A 25256-nucleotide genomic window follows, 5' to 3' on the forward strand; every position below is an offset into this window, starting at 1 on the left:
AATAATATGACACACCTGAGTCTAATAAAAGTCTCTAGGGCGGTCTCTGTTGCCCTCTGGTGCCAGGAGGAACCATGATAGCCATATATAAGACAACTCCTGGGACTGACCTAGCGGAGCTCCTGACAGACAGCCACTATTGTGCATTAAGTTTGTTGGAACCTCGCCAGCTCGCTAATAATAAACAATGATTAATTTAAGATTGACTTTGAGTGTCTCTGTGTAAGAATTTCCACAACACCCTCTTTGCTATCATAACAGCCTCCACTCTTCTGGGAAGGCTTTCCACTAGATGTTGGAACATTGCAGCGGGTACTTGCTTCCATTCAGTCACAAGAGCATTAGTGAGGTCGAGCACTGATGTTGGGCGATTAGGCCTGGCTCGCAGTCAGCGTTCCAATTCATCCCAAAGGTGTTCGATGGGGTTGAGGTCAGGACTCTGTGCATGTCAGTCAAGTTTTTCCACACCGATCTTGACAAGCCATTTCTGTATGGACCTCGCTTCCTGCTGAAACAGGAATGGGCTTTCTCCAAACTGTTGCCACAAAGTTGGAAGCACAGAATCGTCTTGAATGTCATTGTATATTGTAGCGTTAAGATTTCCCTTCATTGGAACTAAGGGGCCTAGCCCGAACCATGAAAAACAGTCCCAGACCATTATTCCTCCTCCACCAAACTTTACAGTCGGCATTATGCATTCGGCAGGTAGCATTCTCCTGGCATCCGCCAAACACAGATTTGTCCGTTGGACTGCCAGATGGTGACGCGTGATTCATCACTCTAGGGAAACATGTTTCCACTGCTCCAGAGTCCAATGGTGGCGAGCTTTACCCCACTCCAGCCGACGCCTGGCATTGTGCATGGTGATCTTAACCTTGTGTGTGGTTGCACGGCCATGGAAACCCATTTCATAAAGCTCCCAACGGAAAGTTATTGTGCTGACGTTGCTTCCAGAGGGAGTTTGGGGATTGGTAGTGAGTGTTGCAACCATGGACAGTAGATTTTTACGCTTTGCGCACTTCAGCACTCCCGTTCTGTGAGCTTGTGTGGCCTACCACGTTACGGATGAGCCGTTGTTGCTCTTAGACGTTTTCACTTCACAATAATAGCACTTACAGTTGACTGGGGCAGCTCTAGCAGGGCAGAGATTTTAAAAACTCACTTGTTGGAAAGGTGGCATCCTATGACAGTGCCACATTGAAAGTCACTGAGCTCTTCAGTACGAGCCATTCTACTGCCAATGTTTGTCTATGGAGATTGCATGGCTGTGTGCTCGATTTTATACACCTGTCCAATCAAACCAAATCAAATTGCATTGGACACATAGACACATGTCAGCAACAGGTATGGCTGAAATTGCCAAATCCACTAATTTGAAGGAGTGTCCACATACTTTTGGCCATGTAGTGTATATTTCTGGAATGTTTTCAAATGTCTCACTTTGGCTATCATTGATTAACAGTAGTACAGTATCAGGCTTGCAGTGTAGTGAAACATTTCCAGAGCCATTGTTTTGTTGAGATGTTATATGTTAGCAGATGCCAATACAGTCTGGCTTTAACAATGGGATAAAATGTCAGATATCTAGTCAAGAATCTACCTGGGGATTTTATTTTGGTGTAAAAGTAGATTAGGAACTCTACTGTGAGGCAGATTTTCCTTTGGTATTTCCTGGCCGATGTGAGTGTTTATAATGAAAGACAGCACATTCTCCACCCTGTCTCTCTTCTGAGATGCAAAAGTGAAACATATCTGTTTTCCCAATAGAGTAATTGACACATGATGCAGATTCCACCCCCTCACTTTCCCTATGACAAGGGGGATAAAAAATACTATATCTCAGTGAATAATACCTTATCTGGCAATTGACCCCCTCTACCCCTTTCTCTCTCCTTCTATCCATCTGTTATTATTCTCAGACTTTCACCCTCAGGTTGAATTTGAGTCCCATGCTTCTCCCTAGTATTTTCCCTTCCTCCCTCTCCTCCTTTCTTCCTTCCTCCCTCTCTTCCCTTCCTCCTCCCTCTGGCTGGCTGCCACTCCTCCCAGCGGATCTGTGCCTGTGGTAGTGGTGTATGTTGTCGGTTGAGGCCGGCCCCCTCTCTCTCCTCAGATGGAGGAGTGAAGCTCACTGACACATACAGACGCAACAAGCCACAGGCAGGCACGCTACCAGACAGACCGGCAGACAGGTAAGCAGGAGGCAGGCACCATGACGCAAACAGGGGACAGACTCAGCTCTGTGACAACAGATGCCTCCCACAGAACTGAACACTGAAGTTTACTTTGAGAGCCTCAGTGGAGCTGGAATAAGCAGAAAATAAGACAAATAACAAGACGGGATAAGGAGTTCTTGACTGCTGTTTTTTAGGCTGAGGAGGAGGGGGTATTTTACACACTTTTTCTGTAGTTGCTGAACCTGTGGAATTACATCTATGAGCCAGGGGAGGACTAAAGCCAGCATGGTATTCAGCTGGCAGAAGTCATTTGCCATCCTGAACCCCTGGAGGAAAGGTACAGTATGCTTCATGTTGAACCTGTCTCTGTCCCTTGTGCCATCATGTTGTCTCATCCTACCAGCTAGATTTGCCAGCACAAATTGTAATTTGAGTGTCTGATGGATGTGTTTTTGTGGTTTGAGACACGTGTAATTTCAGTCTGAAAGTAGAGGGTGTCTTTAGTTAAGAGCATTGGGTTGTTATGGTGTCAGGATTTTCCCGAGACTGATAGTCTCATCACATAGACCAGTGGTTCCCAACTCCTCGAGTACCCCCAACAGCACACATATTTTGTTGTACCCCAGACAAAAAACACCTGATTCAACTAATTGAGGGCCTGATGATTAGTTGACAAGTTGAATCAGGTATGCTTGTCCGGGCTACAATTAAAAAAAATACTGTTGGGGTAATCGAGGACTAGAGTTGGGAACCGCTAACATAGACAAAAACAAACATATATTGACTCATATCCACATGGACTTTTTCTCAGTGAACAGCGGAGAGTAATGTAGTATTGTTGCCTGTCGGTCTAAGGAACTGCAGCTCAGTGCAAGAGGTGTCACTGCAGTCCCTGGTTCGATTCCTTGCTGTATCACATCCGGCCGTGATTGGGAGTCCCATAAGGCGGCGCACAATTGGCCCAGCGTCGTCCGGGTTTGGCCGGGGTAGGCCGTCATTGTAAATAAGAATTTGTTCTTAACTGACTTGCCTAGTTAAATAAAGGTTAAATAAATAAATAAATACAAATACAGATGTAGGATCTTAATTTGATCACTTGTTGCTGAGAATTTTCCTGAAAAGCAGGAAATGCAAACTTCTAGTGTATTTGATTTTTTAAAGTCTTCTAAATTTGTAATTTCCATTTTGAAATTTCCTATTTATTTGCCCTAATGAAAAATGTATCAACCCTTAGAGAAATGTCCATTATTTATAATCCACATAATAATTCACATTTCCTGTTGCTGAAGGATTATTTTCCTGCTGTAGCAAACTGGCTCAAATTAAGATCTCACATCTGTAGTTCAATTGACTAGGGATGCATTTTGTGAAAAGTTGTGAAAAGTTGCAAGGGCAAGACAACACATTTGCTTTGCTGTGAATCTGCAGGTTCTAAATTCAGAGTTTTACTGACGTACACACTGTATGTCCCAATAGAATGGATTGAGGAGAACTGGACTTGATACAGTGTAATGGTCTCTTGATTAGAATAAGCAACAATATGCTCTTATATAGCCTAGCATGGTTTTAATTTGGAGCCCAGACAGAACAATTACTTTTGCTTTCCAATGGCAATACATTTAATTACTATACCATTGGGGAGTGAGACATTTAAAAAAAAAAAACGAATTTATGTACCATCTGTTTGTTATATACGATCCAAGCTAAAGCAAAGCATATTGTACAGACGTGGCACCAAAAATTAGGTTGACTCTTCAAAACTCGGCAGTGTCATGAAATAACCAAACCTAAGAGGAAGGGACATTAATAGTCGGTGTTGTGGAGCCGTTCTGAAAAAAGCTGTGAAACACGTTCATATCAATCCACATCCTCATGTCTGTGGTAATTGAAGAACATCATATTACATTACATATGGTAATCAGCAGACAAAAAGCTTGATGTTATATAACAATGCAAAACCAAGTGCTTTGACAAATCACATCTGATAAAGCATAATAGCTACATATTGCATGTTAAAGGGGGAAAAAAGTCTGAAATATCCTGACTCAAAAACATAGTTATCATCTTGTGTTTAGGACCTGTTAATAGTCACAGAATCTATGGGGCTCTTGTGATACAGTGTAACTTCTCATTCTCCTTCCACTCCTTTATAATGGGACTATTCTGGAGCTTACAGGTTTATCTACATTCCAAGAATCCGCCTCTATCAGATAACGATCTCAGTTTATGTACAGTATGACCAACACATGTTGGGAAGGATTGTCCCCCCTCAGATCCTCAATTTTTTTTGTCCTGAGACCGAGAATTTCCAGCATTGTTGTAGTTGTGAAAGAGTCTAGACTCCCATTGGCAGGAATCATGTTGTTTGCCATGATCCTTGGGTTGGAAGAAAATAACCATTGTAAAGATAACACTCACATTGTGTACAGTACATCAAGGCAAGGCATTTATTGGTGTATTCTTGTGTGGCCCTATTGTTGTCTTCGATCCCTGTTTAGTTCACAGAAAGAGGATCGCAAGAGGAGGTGAAATACAATGACACTAATTATTTTGGGGAAAAAGGAGTTTATCACAACTCAGGATATGACCCAGATGCAGACACAGGAGACGGATAGTTTGGTTCTCAGAATATTTATTATAATAAAGGGGCAGGCAAAGGGCAGGTTGGGGGCAGCCAGAGGTTCGTAATCCAAGGCAGAGTCAATCAAGGACAGAACGGCAGACAGGCTCGGGGTCAGGACAGGAGGAAAGGTCGGAACCGGGAAGACTAAAAAACAAGAACTAGAGAACTGGCGAAATGGGAAACACGCTGGTAAGACCTGACAAAACAAGATGAACTGGCAACAGACAAACATAAAACGCAGGTATAAATACACGGGGGATAATGGGGAAAAATAGGAGACACCTGGTGAGGGGTGGAGACAAGCACAAGACAAGTGAAACAGATCAGGGTGTGAAAGAGCTAACAATCAGAAACATCCTTGGCCTCTTACTTTGTACATTCACTCTGGCTATCTCCTCCGATTTCAGAGCACTCTCGTCTGAGTGTGCCAGAGCGCAGAATAACTGATGCATTTACGAACACACCCTTTGTGTATAGCGTTTCCCTGAGCACACACTAAGGAATTATATCAGCAATGTTTTAAAACGTTAACTTTATAGCGATAAACAAATCAAGAGTCCCCACTTGCCTCCCCGTATTCATCACCCTGACTCATAAACAACCAGGCAGAACGGCACACAGTGGAATTCACTGATATATGGAATGGAATCATCCTGTGAGGACAGGCTGACAGGTATGATTCAGATCCTGAGGAATTTGAGCACCTGAAGGGAGTAAGGGGAGTACTTTACATGTCAAACATCAGATTTACTTCAACTATGTGTGAAGTTCAACTGTGTCTTGATGCCCTAGTTTTTCCAGTGTGATCCTGCCACAATAATTCATGATCATCACAATAATCAAAAGTCAATAGCAGTGTCAATATAGGATTCCTTCATCAAATCTCCAACAAGATTGGGAATTACCTATTTAAACATATTCATGTTGATTTGTGTTAAATTTTGAAGTAATATGTGTTATTTTGAAACATCAGAGTTGGTTGGTGAGGGGGATTGTGGGAGGATTCAAACTCCAGACCTGAGGTGTTGGAGGAAACTAGCCCCAAGGAGACTTGACTTGAGTTAGCTCATTCTTGCCTTATCCTAATGGCGTCTGATAGTGGAGGAGTGGGGAGCGGGGTCCCTGCTAGCTTCTAGCTCGCAGTCTGGGAATCCTACTTAGGGTCGACATTACGTCCAAGGAAGAGGTGGAATTGGAAAAAAGATACAAGGCCTGTGTGTTGAGAGACATGGAGCTGAGAGGTGCCCTGGTGGGTTTCCTTGGGGGATGAGGTGAGAGATGGGGAAGGGGTGAGAGGGAAGGTGTGTTGTGGTATTTCACACCTCATCAGGGCATCTTGTTTCTGTCACCTGAACTGCAGTTGAAATTATGTTGGAAAATATGTTTTTTGTTTTCTTTCGGTCAATTGGATCATAATGGTGTTTTCCTTGAATTATAAATGTGTCTCTTGAGTATTCACCTCCAGTTATCATTACATCCATAACAACTTGAGGTTGAAACTTGTATTAAAAAACATTTCATGACAGTGACTAGTAGTGGGCATGAAGTTCTAACAGCAGACTTATGGTCAGTTCAACTAACCACTCAAAGTGCTAACAGAGAACGGACATTCTCCAAAGCCCCCCGGCCGTAAAAATAGCACGCCTGTCACAACCTGTTTTTGACCTTTCCACTTAGGATCCAAGGGACCAACTGAATTAATAGTTTTGCCCGGGGCTTACACATGCCATTGCCCAGAGCCTGAGCTACTGGAGCCCGCCTTTTGCATTCGGAGGAGCACACCTGCTTGGGGAGATAAAGCCTACTTCCAAAAACACTAAGCAGGAAAACACCCTTTTCAGTGAGTGGGAAAAAAAGTTTATTTGAAACTCTTCTTGGCCTAGTTTAATTAATGGAAGGATTTCAGTAGAAATATACTGTACATGCTCAACCTAACAACATCTGTCATTCTCTAGTTGTAAATCATCTGTTTGTTGGAATCCCAGCTTCTACCCTACTGCGAGAGCAGTAGTGGAATGTTGAGTCTGCACATACACAGGTCAACACACCTCAGGGAGGGTCTGTGAAATCTAATGAAGGACACACACACACACACACACACATACACACACACACACACACTGCAGAGGGGAGGAATGGATATTACCCCTCCTTACAGCACATATTTTAGCCCCTCCCCAATCAGACCAGCTTCTGCCAACTGGCTGGCTGGCTGTGTTTTCCCTGTGAGGGAGTGACAGCCATCCAGGAGCTTAAACCGTTGTTCTCACAGTAGAGTGGAGACTCCAGGCATTTGGGAGGGCGGCAGGGCGATCCATTTATCTAAACTCCCCTTTAGAGAGATCATTGTGAAGTTGATTATCCAGGGCTTATTTTTGTTGGCTAAGCTGATTGACAATAATCAACTGTGTGTCTGGAATGTGAAATGAATGTTAAGGGAAACATCTGACTCCGTCTTTTATGACAGAAAGGACGCTAAAGACGAGTCTAGGGGGGCGGACAGTGTGTAGCCTAATTATATGTTGTGGGGTTACTCAGCCTTACTGAAAACTGGCTGACTCAGCTGTCTGTTCAACTACAGTGTGGGATTTCAGATCTGTTTTGTCTTTCCGATGATGACACCTGGATGATGTTGACACTTGCTTGGGTGCAATACCAGATCATTTGAGGCATCAAGCCAAGCAGATTGTATCACAATGATGGGTAGTTGGATTACATGGTTGAATAAGCAAGGTGACTCAGTGTGTGATTAATGTCAATCTGGTCCCATTTCTGTCTGCTGCTAATTCAGAGGAACCGGCAATTACTGCATTTATGAGTAAGGAGAAGATAGCATAAACAGAGACGAAAAGAGGCAAATGTTTTTTCTCACAAAGCAAGAATGTTGTTTTTCTAATTTATTGAACCAGTTTCTTGATTAACTTTAATCTATGAAATAATGTTTTTATTAATCTCCACTTTTTATTAATTTCCACATTCTTGGTTTTGAAAATAGGTTCCTAGTTTCTTCAGTCCCAGAAAAATATATGTTTTCTCTTAAAACCTCTTCTATTTCCTCCTAAATAGACATACCCAAACATAATTATTTTTCATGAGATGGCCATAAACAATAACATAGTTTTAGAAAGGTCTGGAACTCACCATTCTAGTAATAGTTCGTTATAAATTGTCATTTTGTAATTTGGGTGAACTTTAACATTGAGGGGGGTCTTTTTTTAAATATCACCTAACAGCAGGAACAGCACCATCTAGTGGACAGAACCGGGTCATCTCAGGATGTAGGAAGGGACATAGACCTAACAACTTAAATTACTAATTTCTCTGAACAGGTGGGAAAAACATCACTGAATTCACTGAGAATACATAACAAATGGCGAAGAAACAATACTCCGACTTTGATCCAAATCGGATGTTAGGTACTATATTTATTGAATATTAAATGAATCCTATAAATTAAAATTGCCAATTTGGGTGCAATCAATTATCTTAGTTTATCAGAGATCAAATTATATTTAAACAAAATAATGTTGCAGGAATGCTAATGTTATTTGTTTCTAACAACAGAAATTATTTCCGAACAACTTGAGATGGTGGGTGTCGAAATCCTCTATATTCTGCTTTTTTGAGGTGGAACAACCCCACAGCCAGATGAAACCATAACGACTGGAATCGCTAGACTGTCACCGTTCATATGACGGGCTGGGCTCTCCCAGGCTGGGCTCACTTACTCAGAGGGAATAGATTCTTTGTCTGGATAGGCCAGAAAACATAACACGTTACTCCCTATGCAAATGTGGGTTCTGAAACCTGACACAGATGGGGCTTCCTGGCTTTATAAGGCATGAGACCCGAAGGCGTTCACAGAGCGCTTTGCACATCAAAATGTCAATTGGTGCTGTTGAAAAAGATGGCTTGCATAAAGGGACTTCAGAAATGATTTCCTCTAAGCTTGCTCTGTGTAGACAACCTGAAACATAGCAACCCTTTAGTTCTTTGGTTTGCTATTGAGAACCTATAGCCAAAACCAGTTGACCAAAACCAGGTCAACTTCTCCAACGAAGTCATTCCAGTACTTCTGCTGAAAGATAAGGTCTTGAATAAAGAGTTTGTGGTCGAGGTTAGAAAACTGATTGGGAAATAGGGTCTCGACATATTCTGCAAACACAGGCATTGACCTATTTCTCTTGTTTGTATTTTACAAAACACATACCTCCACTTTATTCATACTCCCGGGCACTTACATTGTATTGCATTATTCACATTCCAAGCTGCCTGGAGCTGGGTGAGGTGCTGTTTGATCTCTCTGAACAGAGAGCCAGGTCTCTAGGTCATTAATTGAAAATCCAAAGGGATTTGGATGCAGATTGCTTTCTCCTCAGGACAACAGAAAAAAATGCCCCCTCATCAGCAAATCCCTGTGCTCAATTAGAAGCCCAGCACTGCTTTAAATACTAGTGCATATCAATACCTAGGATGTCAGTGAACTTTGAAGTACAAGGTGAATGATACCTTGTGAGACTAAAGCTTTGGCTGCTAGCGTAAACATTATGGCAATGCAGTTTACAATTTGCTTGCATGTTAAAGAAAACTTGGCGGAAATTGAGAAAAAAGGGGCCTAGCCCTAAAAGGTTAAAGAAAACTCAGATGAGTTATTTTTGGTGGGACAGTTGGGGGCTTTAGTTTACAGTAGCAGATACAAACATTTAGTAACTTTCAGCCAAAATACAACAGCCTACATGTTGTGCAGTATTTTTTTTTATTTATTTTATTTAACCTTTATTTAACCAGGTAGGCAAATTGAGAACACGTTCTCATTTACAATTGCGACCTGGCCAAGATAAAGCAAAGCAGTTCGACACATACAACAACACATAGTTACACATGGAGTAAAACAAACATATAGTCAATAATACAGTGAAAAAAATAAATAAGTCTATATACAATGTGAGCAAGTGAGGTGAGATAAGGGAGGTGAAGGCAAACAAATATATGTATAAATAAATAAAAATATAAAAGGCCATGGAGGCGAAGTGAGTACAACACAGCAAGTAAAATAAAAAATAAAAAATAAAAACAAAAAAATAAATAAAAAAATAAATAAAAAATAAATAAAAATAAAACAATGGAATGGTTGGTTTGCAGTGGAAGAAAGTGCAAAGTAGAGACAGAAATAATGGGGTGCAAAGGAGCAAAATAAATTAATAAATAAATACAGTAGGTAAAGAGGTAGTTGTTTGGGCTAAATTGTAGATGGGTTATGTACAGGTGCAGTAATCTATGAGCTGCTCTGACAGCTGGTGCTTAAAGCTAGTGAGGGAGATAGGTGTTTCCAGTTTCAGAGATTTTTGTAGTTCGTTCCAGTCATTGGCAGCAGAGAACTGGAAGGAGAGGCGTCCAAAGGAAGAATTGGTTTTGGGGGTGACTAGAGAGATATACCTGCTGGAGCGCGTGCTACAGGTAGGTGCTGCTATGGTGACCAGCGAGCTGAGATAAGGGGGGACTTTACCTAGCAGGGTCTTGTAGATGACCTGGAACCAGTGGGTTTGGCGACGAGTATGAAGCGAGGGCCAGCCAACGAGAGTGTACAGGTCGCAGTGGTGGGTAGTATATGGGGCTTTGGTGACAAAACGGATGGCACTGTGATAGACTGCATCCAATTTATTGAGTAGGGTTTTGGAGGCTATTTTGTAAATGACATCACCGAAGTCGAGGATTGGTAGGATGGTCAGTTTTACAAGGGTATGTTTGGCAGCATGAGTAAAGGATGCTTTGTTGCGGAATAGGAAGCCAATTCTAGATTTGACTTTGGATTGGAGATGTTTGATGTGAGTCTGGAAGGAGAGTTTACAGTCTAACCAGACACCTAGGTATTTGTAGGTGTTCACATATTCTAAGTCAGAGCCGTCCAAAGTAGTGATGTTGGACAGGCGGGCAGGAGCAGGCAGTGATCGGTTGAAGAGCATGCATTTGGTTTTACTTGTATTTAAGAGCAGTTGGAGGCCACGGAAGGAGAGTTGTATGGCATTGAAGCTCGCCTGGAGGGTTGTTAACACAGTGTCAAAAGAAGGGCCAGAAGTATACAGAATAGTGTCGTCTGCGTAGAGGTGGATCAGAGAATCACCAGCAGCAAGAGCGACATCATTGATGTAAACAGAGAAGAGAGTCGGTCCAAGAATTGAACCCTGTGGCACCCCCATAGAGACTGCCAGAGGCCCGGACAACAGACCCTCCGATTTGACACACTGAACTCGATCAGAGAAGTAGTTGGTGAACCAGGCGAGGCAATCATTAGAGAAACCAAGGCTGTCGAGTCTGCCAATGAGGATGTGGTGATTGACAGAGTCAAAGGCCTTGGCCAGGTCAATGAATACGGCTGCACAGTATTGTTTCCTATCGATGGCGGTTACGATATCGTTTATGACCTTGAGCGTGGCTGAGGTGCACCCATGACCAGCTCTGAAACCAGATTGCATTGCGGAGAAGGTGTGGTGGGATTCGAAATGGTCGGTAATCTGTTTGTTGACTTGGCTTTCGAAGACCTTAGAAAGGCAGGGTAGGATAGATATAGGTCTGTAGCAGTTAGGGTCAAGGGTGTCCCTTAACCGCAGCTGCTTTCCAATCTTTGGGGATCTCAGACGACACGAAAGAGAGGTTGAAGAGGCTAGTAATAGGGGTGGCAACAATTTCAGCAGATAGTTTTAGAAAGAAAGGGTCCAGATTATCTAGCCCGGCTGATTTGTAAGGGTCCAGATTTTGCAGCTCATTTAGAACATCAGCTGACTGTATTTGGGAGAAAGAGAAATGGGGAAGGCTTGGGCGAGTAGCAGAGGGGAGGGCAGTGCTGTTGTCCGGGGTAGGGGTAGCCAGGTGGAAGGCATGGCCAGCCGTAGAAAAATGCTTATTGAAATTCTCAATTATAGTGGATTTGTCGGTGGTGACAGTGTTTCCTATCTTCAGAGCGGTTGGAAGCTGGGAGGAGGTGTTCTTATTCTCCATGGACTTTACGGTGTCCCAGAACTTTTTTGAATTTGTGTTGCAGGAAGCAAATTTCTGCTTGAAAAAGCTAGCCTTGGCTGTTCTAACTGCCTGTGTATATTGGTTTCTGGCTTCCCTGAAAAGTTGCATATCACGGGGGCTGTTCGATGCTAATGCAGAACGCCATAGGATGTTTTTCTGTTGGTTAAGGGCAGTCAGGTCAGGAGAGAACCAAGGGCTATATCTGTTCCTGGTTCTAAATTTCTTGAATGGGGCATGCTTATTCAAGATGGTGAGGAAGGCATTTTTAAAAAATGACCAGGCATCCTCTACTGACGGGATGAGATCAATATCCTTCCAGGATACCCCGGCCAGGTCGATTAGAAAGGCCTGCTCACTGAAGTGTTTCAGGGAGCGTTTGACAGTGATGAGTGGAGGTCGTTTGACCGCTGACCCATTACGGATGCAGGCAATGAGGCAGTGATCGCTGAGATCTTGGTTGAAAACAGCAGAGGTGTATTTGGAGGGCAAGTTTGTTAGGATGATATCTATGAGGGTACCCGTGTTTACGGAATTGGGGTGGTACCTGGTAGGTTCATTTATAATTTGTGTGAGATTGAGGGCATCAAGCTTAGATTGTAGGGTGGCTGGGGTGTTGAGCATGTTCAAATTTAGGTCGCCTAGCAGCACGAGCTCTGAAGATAGATGGGGGGCAATCAGTTCACATATAGTGTCCAGAGCACAGCTGGGGGCAGAGGGTGGTCTATAGCAGGCGGCAACGGTGAGAGACTTGTTTTTAGAGAGGTGGATTTTTAAAAGTAGAAGTTCAAATTGTTTGGGAACAGACCTGGATAGTATAACAGAACTCTGCAGTATGTCGGTCTATAGGATGAAGTGCAGTACACTAGTTGTCTGGGCCGGCTCTAGTCTTGTGGGGGCCCTAAGCAAAATTGGGTTAGGGGCTCCCCACCTCACGGCAAAACATTTTAGTGGCCATTTTGATGGCGGAGAGAAAATGTTTTGTTTTAAAGTTAATTTCCTGTAATTCTGCAGATTTTGCCATGGGTGCGGAGAGAACTGCAATTTCATAATACATTTCATGCAATTCTACTCCTTTTGCCATGGGGCAGAGAGAACAAACGTGCAGTTTTACAGCAAATTTCCTGCAATTCTACCCATTTTGTAATGACTTATGCCATGTTAATATGATATCTGAGTGAGAATGACTAACAAGCCATGATTACTACAAGTTTATATAGCTGGCTGGACTAACTACCAATATTTATTTTTTTAGCTGATTGAGTGACTGTCAGTTGCTAATTGAGTGACTGTCAGTGACTGACATAGCAAGAGAAAAAACGCTGATGCATAACCACATTTTTACATTGCGCGGTGTATTTTACTATTCTTATTCTCAATAGTAAGTTGAGACCTCGACTGAGCTCATGGAACTGGCTCTGGTAGCTGTTATGCAGGAGATCATCAATGTTGCTCTTTAACTATCTACTCCTTCTGGTCTGTTGCCATCGTGTGAGATACACCAGTTCCCATTACACTCGTATTGATAACACATGACTGACCATATAAAGACAATTAAGAGAAAGTCAGAGCGGTACTGCTAGAGGGTTACACATGGACTGCAGTCTCTCATATCTCCCCCAAGGGACCACAGCCTTATCAAGGCTTAGGGAGCTGCTGTAAATGGGTATACATATGAGATTTACAAGTTCTTTAGTGTACAGTCATACCTTGATGGCCATCCCAGACATCCATTTCCATACTTCTGATTGGACTGCTCAGGATTCAGGAGTGTCCATGCTATGTGTTCATCTGGGAGCAATAGAGCTTGGTTAAATGTGTCTTTAAGTGTGTTTTTATTTGCAGTCTTGCTGTTGTTTGTACTGGTGAAACCTCTATTAAGGGAAGCACCATATGATCCTGTATAAGCTTTTGTTCAGGACTCAGGCTAGATCAAGCACGAACAAGCATTTCGCTACACCCGCAATAACATCTGCTAAACACGTGTACGTGACCAATAAAATTTGATTTGATTTGATCAAAGGCTGTATACTCCAGACTCCAGAGACATGTTAAAGAATGACTCAGAAATAACTCACACTTGGACAAGTCTTTCATCTGATGTTGCTAGGTAATTGTTGACACAATAGGGCATAAACAGTGTTGAAGTACAGTGCCTTCAGAAAGTATTCATACCCCTTGACTTATTCCACATTTTGTTGTGTTACAGCCTGAATTCAAAATGGATTAAATCATTTTTTTCTCTCACCCATCTACACACAATACCCCATAAAGACAAAGTGAAAATATGTTTTTGCAAATGTATTGAAAATGGAATACAGAAATCTCATTTACATAAGTATTCACACCCCTGAATCAACACTTTGTAGAGGCACCTATGGCGGCAATTACAGCTTTGGGTTGTCTTAGGAATGTCTGTATAAGCATTGCGCATCTGGATTTGGGCATTTTCTCAAGCTCTGTTAAGTTAGATGGGGAGTGGCGGTGAACAGCAATCTTCAAGTCTTTCCACAGATTTTTCTTTCTGAAGGCACTGTAGTTGCACTTTTGCTCTGACCACAGTGGAAACAGTTGTGCTACATTTTCCCGGCATTTGAAGAAAACAGGAAATACATTCCCTTGCCTCTACTGCAATAATTTGCTTTGAGAATACTGTCTTGAGTTAAGCCAGTGAAATTCTTTCCGCATGTAACATTAGCACTATGGGAATGTCATGTAGAAAGTACACATCTCATTCTAGTTAAGTGAGACATACCAAATGACACATGTACACCACACACAATTTTTGTCGATTAAAACTCATTCATGATATCTACTTAAATAAACAGTGGGATTTTGACTGAATGTTCTTCGGTTGAACGCGTTGAACTCAGAATTTGAAAGAGAAAACACATGTAGGCTACATTTGACTGTATATGCTAGCAAGTATTGCTTTCTGATACTGATGTTAAAGTTATTTGTCCACCAGTGGAATTTCTGAATCTTATAATATTTCCAAGAGGCCAACGTTGTGGTCTGGAAAAACCCACGTAACTGCTCCGCTACCTTGATTCACAAGCTTAGGCCAGAATCGCTAAATGTTAACTAACTGGGAAAACAAGGCCATTGTTTGAAATGGGAAGAGACCTGAGCCAGAACCAAGGCTGATAGGAGCTGCTATCTAACCTCAAAACAGTATTATCACAACTGATTGTTTTCTCAGGGAAAACATGGGTGTGCCTCCATTGTTGTGGATGTTATTCACAGTGAAATAATAAAACAATGGGTTTTGTTTTGTGAGAAAAAGCAGCGAGCAAACAGGGTGGAAGTATTTCCACCTCACATCCCCCACTAATATTCAAATGCAATTCCATGCTAAGATAATTCATTCAACTTCAAAAATGAGGGAATAGGATCACTGTAATATGATTTATTACAATGTAATTGACTGGCTGCTTTTAAATCTGACACGTCACCATCTCCAAATAGTTTGGCAGTAGAATGTTATAACAAAACATGGTGGTTACACATACTTCCAATCAGTTTTGTGTGCTCATCTCAGTGACCAACTTCCTGCCAATTAGGTTTTAGGATCGTCACTCAGCCTGCGCTCCTGTGAATTTTATCATTCATCGTTCTATCCATGTCCCCTCCAATCCAATCACAAACTCTGCCTGCCTAATTTCCTAACAATCAGCTATGGAATTCCCCTGGGAGGGTTTATATATTCCTGCAGCCCACTGCAGTAAAATATTTTAAATGGCCTACCACAACTCCTTAAGTAGGCATAATTTAAGTAGGCATCATGTTAGGAAGTTTTGTTTTGTTTGGTATTGAGGTAAGGTGGTAATGAGATTCAACTAGTATTTATATTCTAAATAATTCAGTTTTACTTTTCTTTTAGCTCTCACAAACGTTTCCTTCAAAAACTCCCCTCACTAAAGTGAATGAAAGCACTAGATTACATCTTCAAAGCCCCTTTTAATCTCACATTTGCCTCGGCCAGATCTTCAATTTAAATAGCCTCTATAATAGCCTCTTTTGTTGAAGTTTTATCTAACAATCTGCTATTACGTTATACCAGAAAGATGCTTGGGTTAGATTTGCAGCACAGGACAAAATAAATAGAATAAAGTAATACTCAGATTTAATTAAAACATATGAGATGCTCAAGGAGATGGTGGAGGTCTTCTCGGGTCCAAAAAGTTGGACCCGGACCCAAAGGGACCTGAGGACAATCAGACCAGGACCCGAACCGACCCGATAATTCAAAAAAAGGTGGGACCCCGGACCCAAACCGAGAACAATCAGACCCGAATCCGAATGGACCCAACGACAACCAAACCTAGACCAATGATGTATATAAACCCTGGATTGCTGATACTGTGTATTGGTCACTGACCACGTTTACATGCACACCAATATCCTGTTATTATTCAGGATACTCAAGTATTTTGTTTTTGAGTTGACACATGTAAACATCATATCCCGTTTACAATAACCCGAAAAAGCTTGTATCCCAGTTATGAGAAACCCGGCTAAGATGCATGGGATATGCTGATTTTAGAGGGGATACTGTGGCATGTAAACATCTTATCTCATTTATTGTTGTTTTTCGCGGTCTGCGCAGGCTCAGTTTCGCATAACATGGGTGTTGGTGTGATGATGTTTTCATCTGATTGTCAAAGAAATCACTTTAAAAAGTAGGCTACCTTCGCAGTTCCATCCCCTATTATTCCATAATAATTTATTTTGCTGATACTCCTTACTGGACCGTATAGCCTACTAGCGACTTTCACCCCATATCTAGACAACTATCTGATTTATAATTTCCGACATTACGTAGGCCATTTGTTTGTCAGCTACAGTTAGATTAATGCAGCTTCTCTTCTGTCATAACTTGTTGACCCAGAAGAATAATGTCTTACATCGATAGAATGAATGCATTAGAAATCTAGTCAACACCTGTAAAGTTGACTGTTTTGTTTAGGGACCGGGGAGAAAAACGCAATAACTCCAAAACAGATTGGTCCTGTGTAAAATGTCCAAAGGTCACACGTTTGACCGGTTTTAAGGAAATGAAAAGCTGAGAAAGAAAGGTATTTCATAGTTGATAGGACTTCAACTCATCTTGGGTGCATATTTTATGTGGTTGAAATACAGTCTGCTTAACAGTGTCAAAGATTACACATTTACATGTGCGCATTCACATTTTCTTAGGAGATACTGAATGAAAGAAATCGTATTTCTCCACTCCTGTTCCTGAAACAAAATTAACATTTGTATCATTTTACTGCAAGAAACACATAATTCTGCAGGAGTTTATATTATGCTACATGTGAGAGGTTATAGACCTACAGTCAGTGTCCAGATTTCAGTTACTATTCCATTTAACCCATATTAGTTTAAATTAAGAATATTCTGTTTATTCATGGATACAGGGAAACTCATGAGTGGGATATCAAAGGTCCAGCTACTATACGGAATACTGTGCGCATGTAAACGTGTTCACTGAGAGGCTTTGAAGCCACAGGTCGGCCATATTGGCACTCTCCAGTAGGAGCAGTCCTCCATAGGAATGAATGGAATTCTACAGTATTTTCAATTCAAAATTTTAAAGACAAAATTACATGTATTTAAGTATTTTTCTTGTTGTAGTGGGAACAGTTACATTAGTAATCTCTAATGTCTTCATATATAAAAATAATGTTTAGCTCACATAATATACTTTAAAAGTATGCCAAGATGGAGGCATGGTGGCTTCAACACAGCGGCCCCTATTAGTCATCTAGAGTATATATAATTCATTGACAGACCTGACCCAAGTGACAAAACAATATGTTAATCAGCCAAGTTGCACTTCTGGTTAATGAATAGGTCTTAATATGTCTTACGTACGCCTCTAGGAAGAGGGAACGCAACACCCTGCTACAACTCAACTCCCCGTGGAGTGAAAGAGGTATGGGACTGTAGGTACGAGTAAGGATGACAAAAGGCAGAGAATTACCGTTTACAGGGAATAAAGGGGCTGGACGGAACCAAAGCAAAGAAAGTAAATATCAAAGCCCTCTCTCCTACCTTACCTGCCTACCCACTACTTACCTAACTAACACCACCTGGTGCACTAACCAAAATACAAGGGCTGGTTCGCCCAGGTCTTACCTAGTGTGCATAGACAGTAAACTACTACGGGTTATATATGCCCGCAGGCCTCTTGCCTAAGCACTCCCTAGGTGCCTTCCCCTTCCCCCCTGGGTACAAAAACAGAATAACAAAAACAATTTCAATAATCATAACACTGCATCCTATTGACAGACAACACCAATCAGCGCTCTCACTCAACCAACATAGGACACACTAATCCTCTCTCTCCTAACAACAACCAACACAGGATATCACCCTCTTCTCTCAGCAATCATCTCCTTCTCTGAGCAACAGAACACTGGCTTTTATAGCTGGAGAAGGAGTCTAATGGGATACAGCTGTATCCTGACGAGGGGGCGGGGTCAGCTCCAATTAGCCATGGAGTCGACCAATCAGCTGCTTGGGGGATTCCAGGAAGCCATTTCCTGAAATACATACGTACAAATACACAAACCACAACACAGAAACTGGGGAACGTAACAATATGTTGGCTAAGCCTTTTATAAGTCAATACATGCACCTTATTAGCGTCAAATAAATATGCTATAGGCTATGCAGAGCCGTGGTCGGGTTCATTCGTGGCCATTCGCGTCTATCAGCTGTAGTTACATAGACTCAATGACAATCAAACAGGACCTGACATTGACTGGAAGGAAAAGTTAGAATTTTGGACTCGGGTCGGGTCTTGGATGTTCGGGTTCAGGTGGACCCATGAAGACCTCTAGGAGATGGTGTTATGTAAGTTTGTTGTTTTGGAATTCGAATTAAGGGGGAAAAAATAATGTTTGATTGACACAGAGGAGTATCAGATTGCCCGTGGCGAGAAAGAGGAGATGTCACATATGAATGCACCCCATCATAGTATTAACCGGACCTTAAGATCAAAGCTGGACAGTCCAGTGTGGGGCACAGATAAAGGAATGTCTGTATAAGCATTGCGCATCTGGATTTGGGCATTTTCTCAAGCTCTGTTAAGTTAGATGGGGAGTGGCGGTGAACAGCAATCTTCAAGTCTTTCCACAGATTTTTCTTTCTGAAGGCACTGTAGTTGCACTTTTGCTCTGACCACAGTGGAAACAGTTGTGCTACATTTTCCCGGCATTTGAAGAAAACAGGAAATACATTCCCTTGCCTCTACTGCAATAATTTGCTTTGAGAATACTGTCTTGAGTTAAGCCAGTGAAATTCTTTCCGCATGTAACATTAGCACTATGGGAATGTCATGTAGAAAGTACACATCTCATTCTAGTTAAGTGAGACATACCAAATGACACATGTACACCACACACAATTTTTGTCGATTAAAACTCATTCATGATATCTACTTAAATAAACAGTGGGATTTTGACTGAATGTTCTTCGGTTGAACGCGTTGAACTCAGAATTTGAAAGAGAAAACACATGTAGGCTACATTTGACTGTATATGCTAGCAAGTATTGCTTTCTGATACTGATGTTAAAGTTATTTGTCCACCAGTGGAATTTCTGAATCTTATAATATTTCCAAGAGGCCAACGTTGTGGTCTGGAAAAACCCACGTAACTGCTCCGCTACCTTGATTCACAAGCTTAGGCCAGAATCGCTAAATGTTAACTAACTGGGAAAACAAGGCCATTGTTTGAAATGGGAAGAGACCTGAGCCAGAACCAAGGCTGATAGGAGCTGCTATCTAACCTCAAAACAGTATTATCACAACTGATTGTGTTCTCAGGGAAAACATGGGTGTGCCTCCATTGTTGTGGATGTTATTCACAGTGAAATAATAAAACAATGGGTTTTGTTTTGTGAGAAAAAGCAGCGAGCAAACAGGGTGGAAGTATTTCCACCTCACATCCCCCACTAATATTCAAATGCAATTCCATGCTAAGATAATTCATTCAACTTCAAAAATGAGGGAATAGGATCACTGTAATATGATTTATTACAATGTAATTGACTGGCTGCTTTTAAATCTGACACGTCACCATCTCCAAATAGTTTGGCAGTAGAATGTTATAACAAAACATGGTGGTTACACATACTTCCAATCAGTTTTGTGTGCTCATCTCAGTGACCAACTTCCTGCCAATTAGGTTTTAGGATCGTCACTCAGCCTGCGCTCCTGTGAATTTTATCATTCATCGTTCTATCCATGTCCCCTCCAATCCAATCACAAACTCTGCCTGCCTAATTTCCTAACAATCAGCTATGGAATTCCCCTGGGAGGGTTTATATATTCCTGCAGCCCACTGCAGTAAAATATTTTAAATGGCCTACCACAACTCCTTAAGTAGGCATAATTTAAGTAGGCATCATGTTAGGAAGTTTTGTTTTGTTTGGTATTGAGGTAAGGTGGTAATGAGATTCAACTAGTATTTATATTCTAAATAATTCAGTTTTACTTTTCTTTTAGCTCTCACAAACGTTTCCTTCAAAAACTCCCCTCACTAAAGTGAATGAAAGCACTAGATTACATCTTCAAAGCCCCTTTTAATCTCACATTTGCCTCGGCCAGATCTTCAATTTAAATAGCCTCTATAATAGCCTCTTTTGTTGAAGTTTTATCTAACAATCTGCTATTACGTTATACCAGAAAGATGCTTGGGTTAGATTTGCAGCACAGGACAAAATAAATAGAATAAAGTAATACTCAGATTTAATTAAAACATATGAGATGCTCAAGGAGATGGTGGAGGTCTTCTCGGGTCCAAAAAGTTGGACCCGGACCCAAAGGGACCTGAGGACAATCAGACCAGGACCCGAACCGACCCGATAATTCAAAAAAAGGTGGGACCCCGGACCCAAACCGAGAACAATCAGACCCGAATCCGAATGGACCCAACGACAACCAAACCTAGACCAATGATGTATATAAACCCTGGATTGCTGATACTGTGTATTGGTCACTGACCACGTTTACATGCACACCAATATCCTGTTATTATTCAGGATACTCAAGTATTTTGTTTTTGAGTTGACACATGTAAACATCATATCCCGTTTACAATAACCCGAAAAAGCTTGTATCCCAGTTATGAGAAACCCGGCTAAGATGCATGGGATATGCTGATTTTAGAGGGGATACTGTGGCATGTAAACATCTTATCTCATTTATTGTTGTTTTTCGCGGTCTGCGCAGGCTCAGTTTCGCATAACATGGGTGTTGGTGTGATGATGTTTTCATCTGATTGTCAAAGAAATCACTTTAAAAAGTAGGCTACCTTCGCAGTTCCATCCCCTATTATTCCATAATAATTTATTTTGCTGATACTCCTTACTGGACCGTATAGCCTACTAGCGACTTTCACCCCATATCTAGACAACTATCTGATTTATAATTTCCGACATTACGTAGGCCATTTGTTTGTCAGCTACAGTTAGATTAATGCAGCTTCTCTTCTGTCATAACTTGTTGACCCAGAAGAATAATGTCTTACATCGATAGAATGAATGCATTAGAAATCTAGTCAACACCTGTAAAGTTGACTGTTTTGTTTAGGGACCGGGGAGAAAAACGCAATAACTCCAAAACAGATTGGTCCTGTGTAAAATGTCCAAAGGTCACACGTTTGACCGGTTTTAAGGAAATGAAAAGCTGAGAAAGAAAGGTATTTCATAGTTGATAGGACTTCAACTCATCTTGGGTGCATATTTTATGTGGTTGAAATACAGTCTGCTTAACAGTGTCAAAGATTACACATTTACATGTGCGCATTCACATTTTCTTAGGAGATACTGAATGAAAGAAATCGTATTTCTCCACTCCTGTTCCTGAAACAAAATTAACATTTGTATCATTTTACTGCAAGAAACACATAATTCTGCAGGAGTTTATATTATGCTACATGTGAGAGGTTATAGACCTACAGTCAGTGTCCAGATTTCAGTTACTATTCCATTTAACCCATATTAGTTTAAATTAAGAATATTCTGTTTATTCATGGATACAGGGAAACTCATGAGTGGGATATCAAAGGTCCAGCTACTATACGGAATACTGTGCGCATGTAAACGTGTTCACTGAGAGGCTTTGAAGCCACAGGTCGGCCATATTGGCACTCTCCAGTAGGAGCAGTCCTCCATAGGAATGAATGGAATTCTACAGTATTTTCAATTCAAAATTTTAAAGACAAAATTACATGTATTTAAGTATTTTTCTTGTTGTAGTGGGAACAGTTACATTAGTAATCTCTAATGTCTTCATATATAAAAATAATGTTTAGCTCACATAATATACTTTAAAAGTATGCCAAGATGGAGGCATGGTGGCTTCAACACAGCGGCCCCTATTAGTCATCTAGAGTATATATAATTCATTGACAGACCTGACCCAAGTGACAAAACAATATGTTAATCAGCCAAGTTGCACTTCTGGTTAATGAATAGGTCTTAATATGTCTTACGTACGCCTCTAGGAAGAGGGAACGCAACACCCTGCTACAACTCAACTCCCCGTGGAGTGAAAGAGGTATGGGACTGTAGGTACGAGTAAGGATGACAAAAGGCAGAGAATTACCGTTTACAGGGAATAAAGGGGCTGGACGGAACCAAAGCAAAGAAAGTAAATATCAAAGCCCTCTCTCCTACCTTACCTGCCTACCCACTACTTACCTAACTAACACCACCTGGTGCACTAACCAAAATACAAGGGCTGGTTCGCCCAGGTCTTACCTAGTGTGCATAGACAGTAAACTACAACGGGTTATATATGCCCGCAGGCCTCTTGCCTAAGCACTCCCTAGGTGCCTTCCCCTTCCCCCCTGGGTACAAAAACAGAATAACAAAAACAATTTCAATAATCATAACACTGCATCCTATTGACAGACAACACCAATCAGCGCTCTCACTCAACCAACATAGGACACACTAATCCTCTCTCTCCTAACAACAACCAACACAGGATATCACCCTCTTCTCTCAGCAATCATCTCCTTCTCTGAGCAACAGAACACTGGCTTTTATAGCTGGAGAAGGAGTCTAATGGGATACAGCTGTATCCTGACGAGGGGGCGGGGTCAGCTCCAATTAGCCATGGAGTCGACCAATCAGCTGCTTGGGGGATTCCAGGAAGCCATTTCCTGAAATACATACGTACAAATACACAAACCACAACACAGAAACTGGGGAACGTAACAATATGTTGGCTAAGCCTTTTATAAGTCAATACATGCACCTTATTAGCGTCAAATAAATATGCTATAGGCTATGCAGAGCCGTGGTCGGGTTCATTCGTGGCCATTCGCGTCTATCAGCTGTAGTTACATAGACTCAATGACAATCAAACAGGACCTGACATTGACTGGAAGGAAAAGTTAGAATTTTGGACTCGGGTCGGGTCTTGGATGTTCGGGTTCAGGTGGACCCATGAAGACCTCTAGGAGATGGTGTTATGTAAGTTTGTTGTTTTGGAATTCGAATTAAGGGGGAAAAAATAATGTTTGATTGACACAGAGGAGTATCAGATTGCCCGTGGCGAGAAAGAGGAGATGTCACATATGAATGCACCCCATCATAGTATTAACCGGACCTTAAGATCAAAGCTGGACAGTCCAGTGTGGGGCACAGATAAATAGTGTGTGTCCTGTGTACGCCCGAGTTAAAGAATGCTGGTTTGTATAAAACCAGTCTTCAGGTTTCATTGGAAGATCCTCAAATACCTCTTAGATGTATATTTTGAGAGTACATCTGTCATTCATGGTCAAAGGAATTGGACATGCAACTGTGAGTCCTTTGGAACAAAAACACCATCCTCCTGCTTACACAAAAAGAGAGAATATTTCAAATACCTGAGCGGCTCCAGTCTTACATTTACTCTTGACATCCACTGTCCTTAAGAAAGAGATGTTGTAATTAGATGTTAGTGATGTTCTTAGGTATTCTATGTCTCTGGTCAAGAAAAGTACATTTTGTAATCTGAAAGAGTTTTTGCTTCACCATCCCTTTAGTGCACCTGAAGCTTTCTGGCATATGGTATTTTTTGTAGCCCTTAGAGTAGACTACTATGCAACACTTGAAAACTGGCGTACACTCGCGTACATTTTATTTAATTGGGGATCATTGTGAGTGAAATTCAAGTCACTTGTGGGAACACTCGAAATAGGCAACTCAGGTAATGCGCAAAAAAAAGCTGCTTGACTAATTGTGCTTTTCATTATTCACAGGGAAGGGGGACAATGTGCTGGATAATGAGGTTGTCTTGACCAAGATGAAGCTCTTCAACAACTTCCATGAGAAGCTCCTCAACAACGCTGATGATTCTTCATCCACTATCTCCATGTCAGTATCTGAGCAGGACATCTCAGAGCCTGTCAAAGGCTTGAAGGGGAATGCTGACCTGGATAACATGCCTGGACAGCCCCTGATGGAGTCAAACTCAGGCTACCTCTCTGACATTTTCTCAGACTCTCAGCTTCCCATGCTGTACAAGTTTGAGTCGGAGGACTCTGGAGTGGAACTGCCCAGTGGAACCAACTCTCCCTCCACACCCACCGGCTCAGAGCAGAGCTTTGTGGTCCACAGCCGGGAACCCTCCTATGACTCCTGTAACCTCAACACTCCTGTCCCTACCCCAGGTCCACTCCTCACCATGGAACAGTGCTCTGACATCAAACAAACAGAGGGTATGAGAGACACACCGTGTACGTCTGTAGACAATGCTGTGCTGGAGTGCAATACTGTGGAGTCGGGGGCTGAACTCAACACAGAAGGTGAGAGGGTAGACCTTCATATAACTGAGAAGGACATAAATATGGAGAGGGCCCAACACAGGGCCTTGAAGGACACTGCTGAGGACAGTGATAGGGTTTCAGAGGAGCTGTGTGAGAACAGGGCTGTGACTGACGGGATCAACTCCGAGAACACAAGGTCCAAGAGCCAGTGCTCTACAGGGGCCTGTGATGATATGACAGGAGTTAACTTTGAGCAGCGGCCTCTGAGGAAAAGCACGACGAGCGACAGCCTAGAGGAGTATATGGAGGAATGCTGTAGACTGAGTGAGGTAAAGATATCCCCGCCCCCCACACTTTATCTACTCCCAATGTTTTTTATTCTGTTTTATGTATAAACGATAAAGGTTTATTGATGGGGAAATGTGTTGTAGCTATGCCATCTGTGTACTTTCATCTGCAGCATTAAGTGTGTTGGCTACTTGAACAGAATCAAGGACCTCATTTTTCATTCATGAAAAACGCACATCTCTTAAAATGATTCAAACCAGGGATACTATAGTGACTTCTCACTAATTTAAACATGATGCCCTCAGTAGTTTGATGGATTTTGGGTGGTGGACAACAAAGATCTTTACGCTCCCTAATTATCCCTGATTACCAGCCCTTTCCAGT

General features: G+C 41.8%; 1 protein-coding gene across 3 annotated transcripts in view; it reads left to right on the plus strand.

The window, feature by feature from the left end:
* The first annotated feature begins 2102 nt into the window (after positions 1–2102).
* The window catches only part of LOC139570811 (uncharacterized), a 39966-nt gene continuing 16812 nt past the window's right edge, over positions 2103–25256 (plus strand). For 2 of the 3 annotated variants that reach the window (XM_071393006.1, XM_071393007.1), the window contains exons 1-2: positions 2103–2514; positions 24078–24913. In XM_071393006.1, the coding sequence (XP_071249107.1) occupies positions 2436–2514; positions 24078–24913 (915 nt within the window). In that variant the 5' untranslated portion in view covers positions 2103–2435. Of the gene's footprint in view, positions 2515–23027; positions 23308–24077; positions 24914–25256 lie in introns of those variants that run through there. The other variant, XM_071393008.1, reaches the window with a different exon arrangement.

Source organism: Salvelinus alpinus, chromosome 3 (genome assembly GCF_045679555.1).
Source record: "Salvelinus alpinus chromosome 3, SLU_Salpinus.1, whole genome shotgun sequence".
In the NCBI taxonomy this organism is placed as follows: domain Eukaryota; kingdom Metazoa; phylum Chordata; class Actinopteri; order Salmoniformes; family Salmonidae; genus Salvelinus; species Salvelinus alpinus.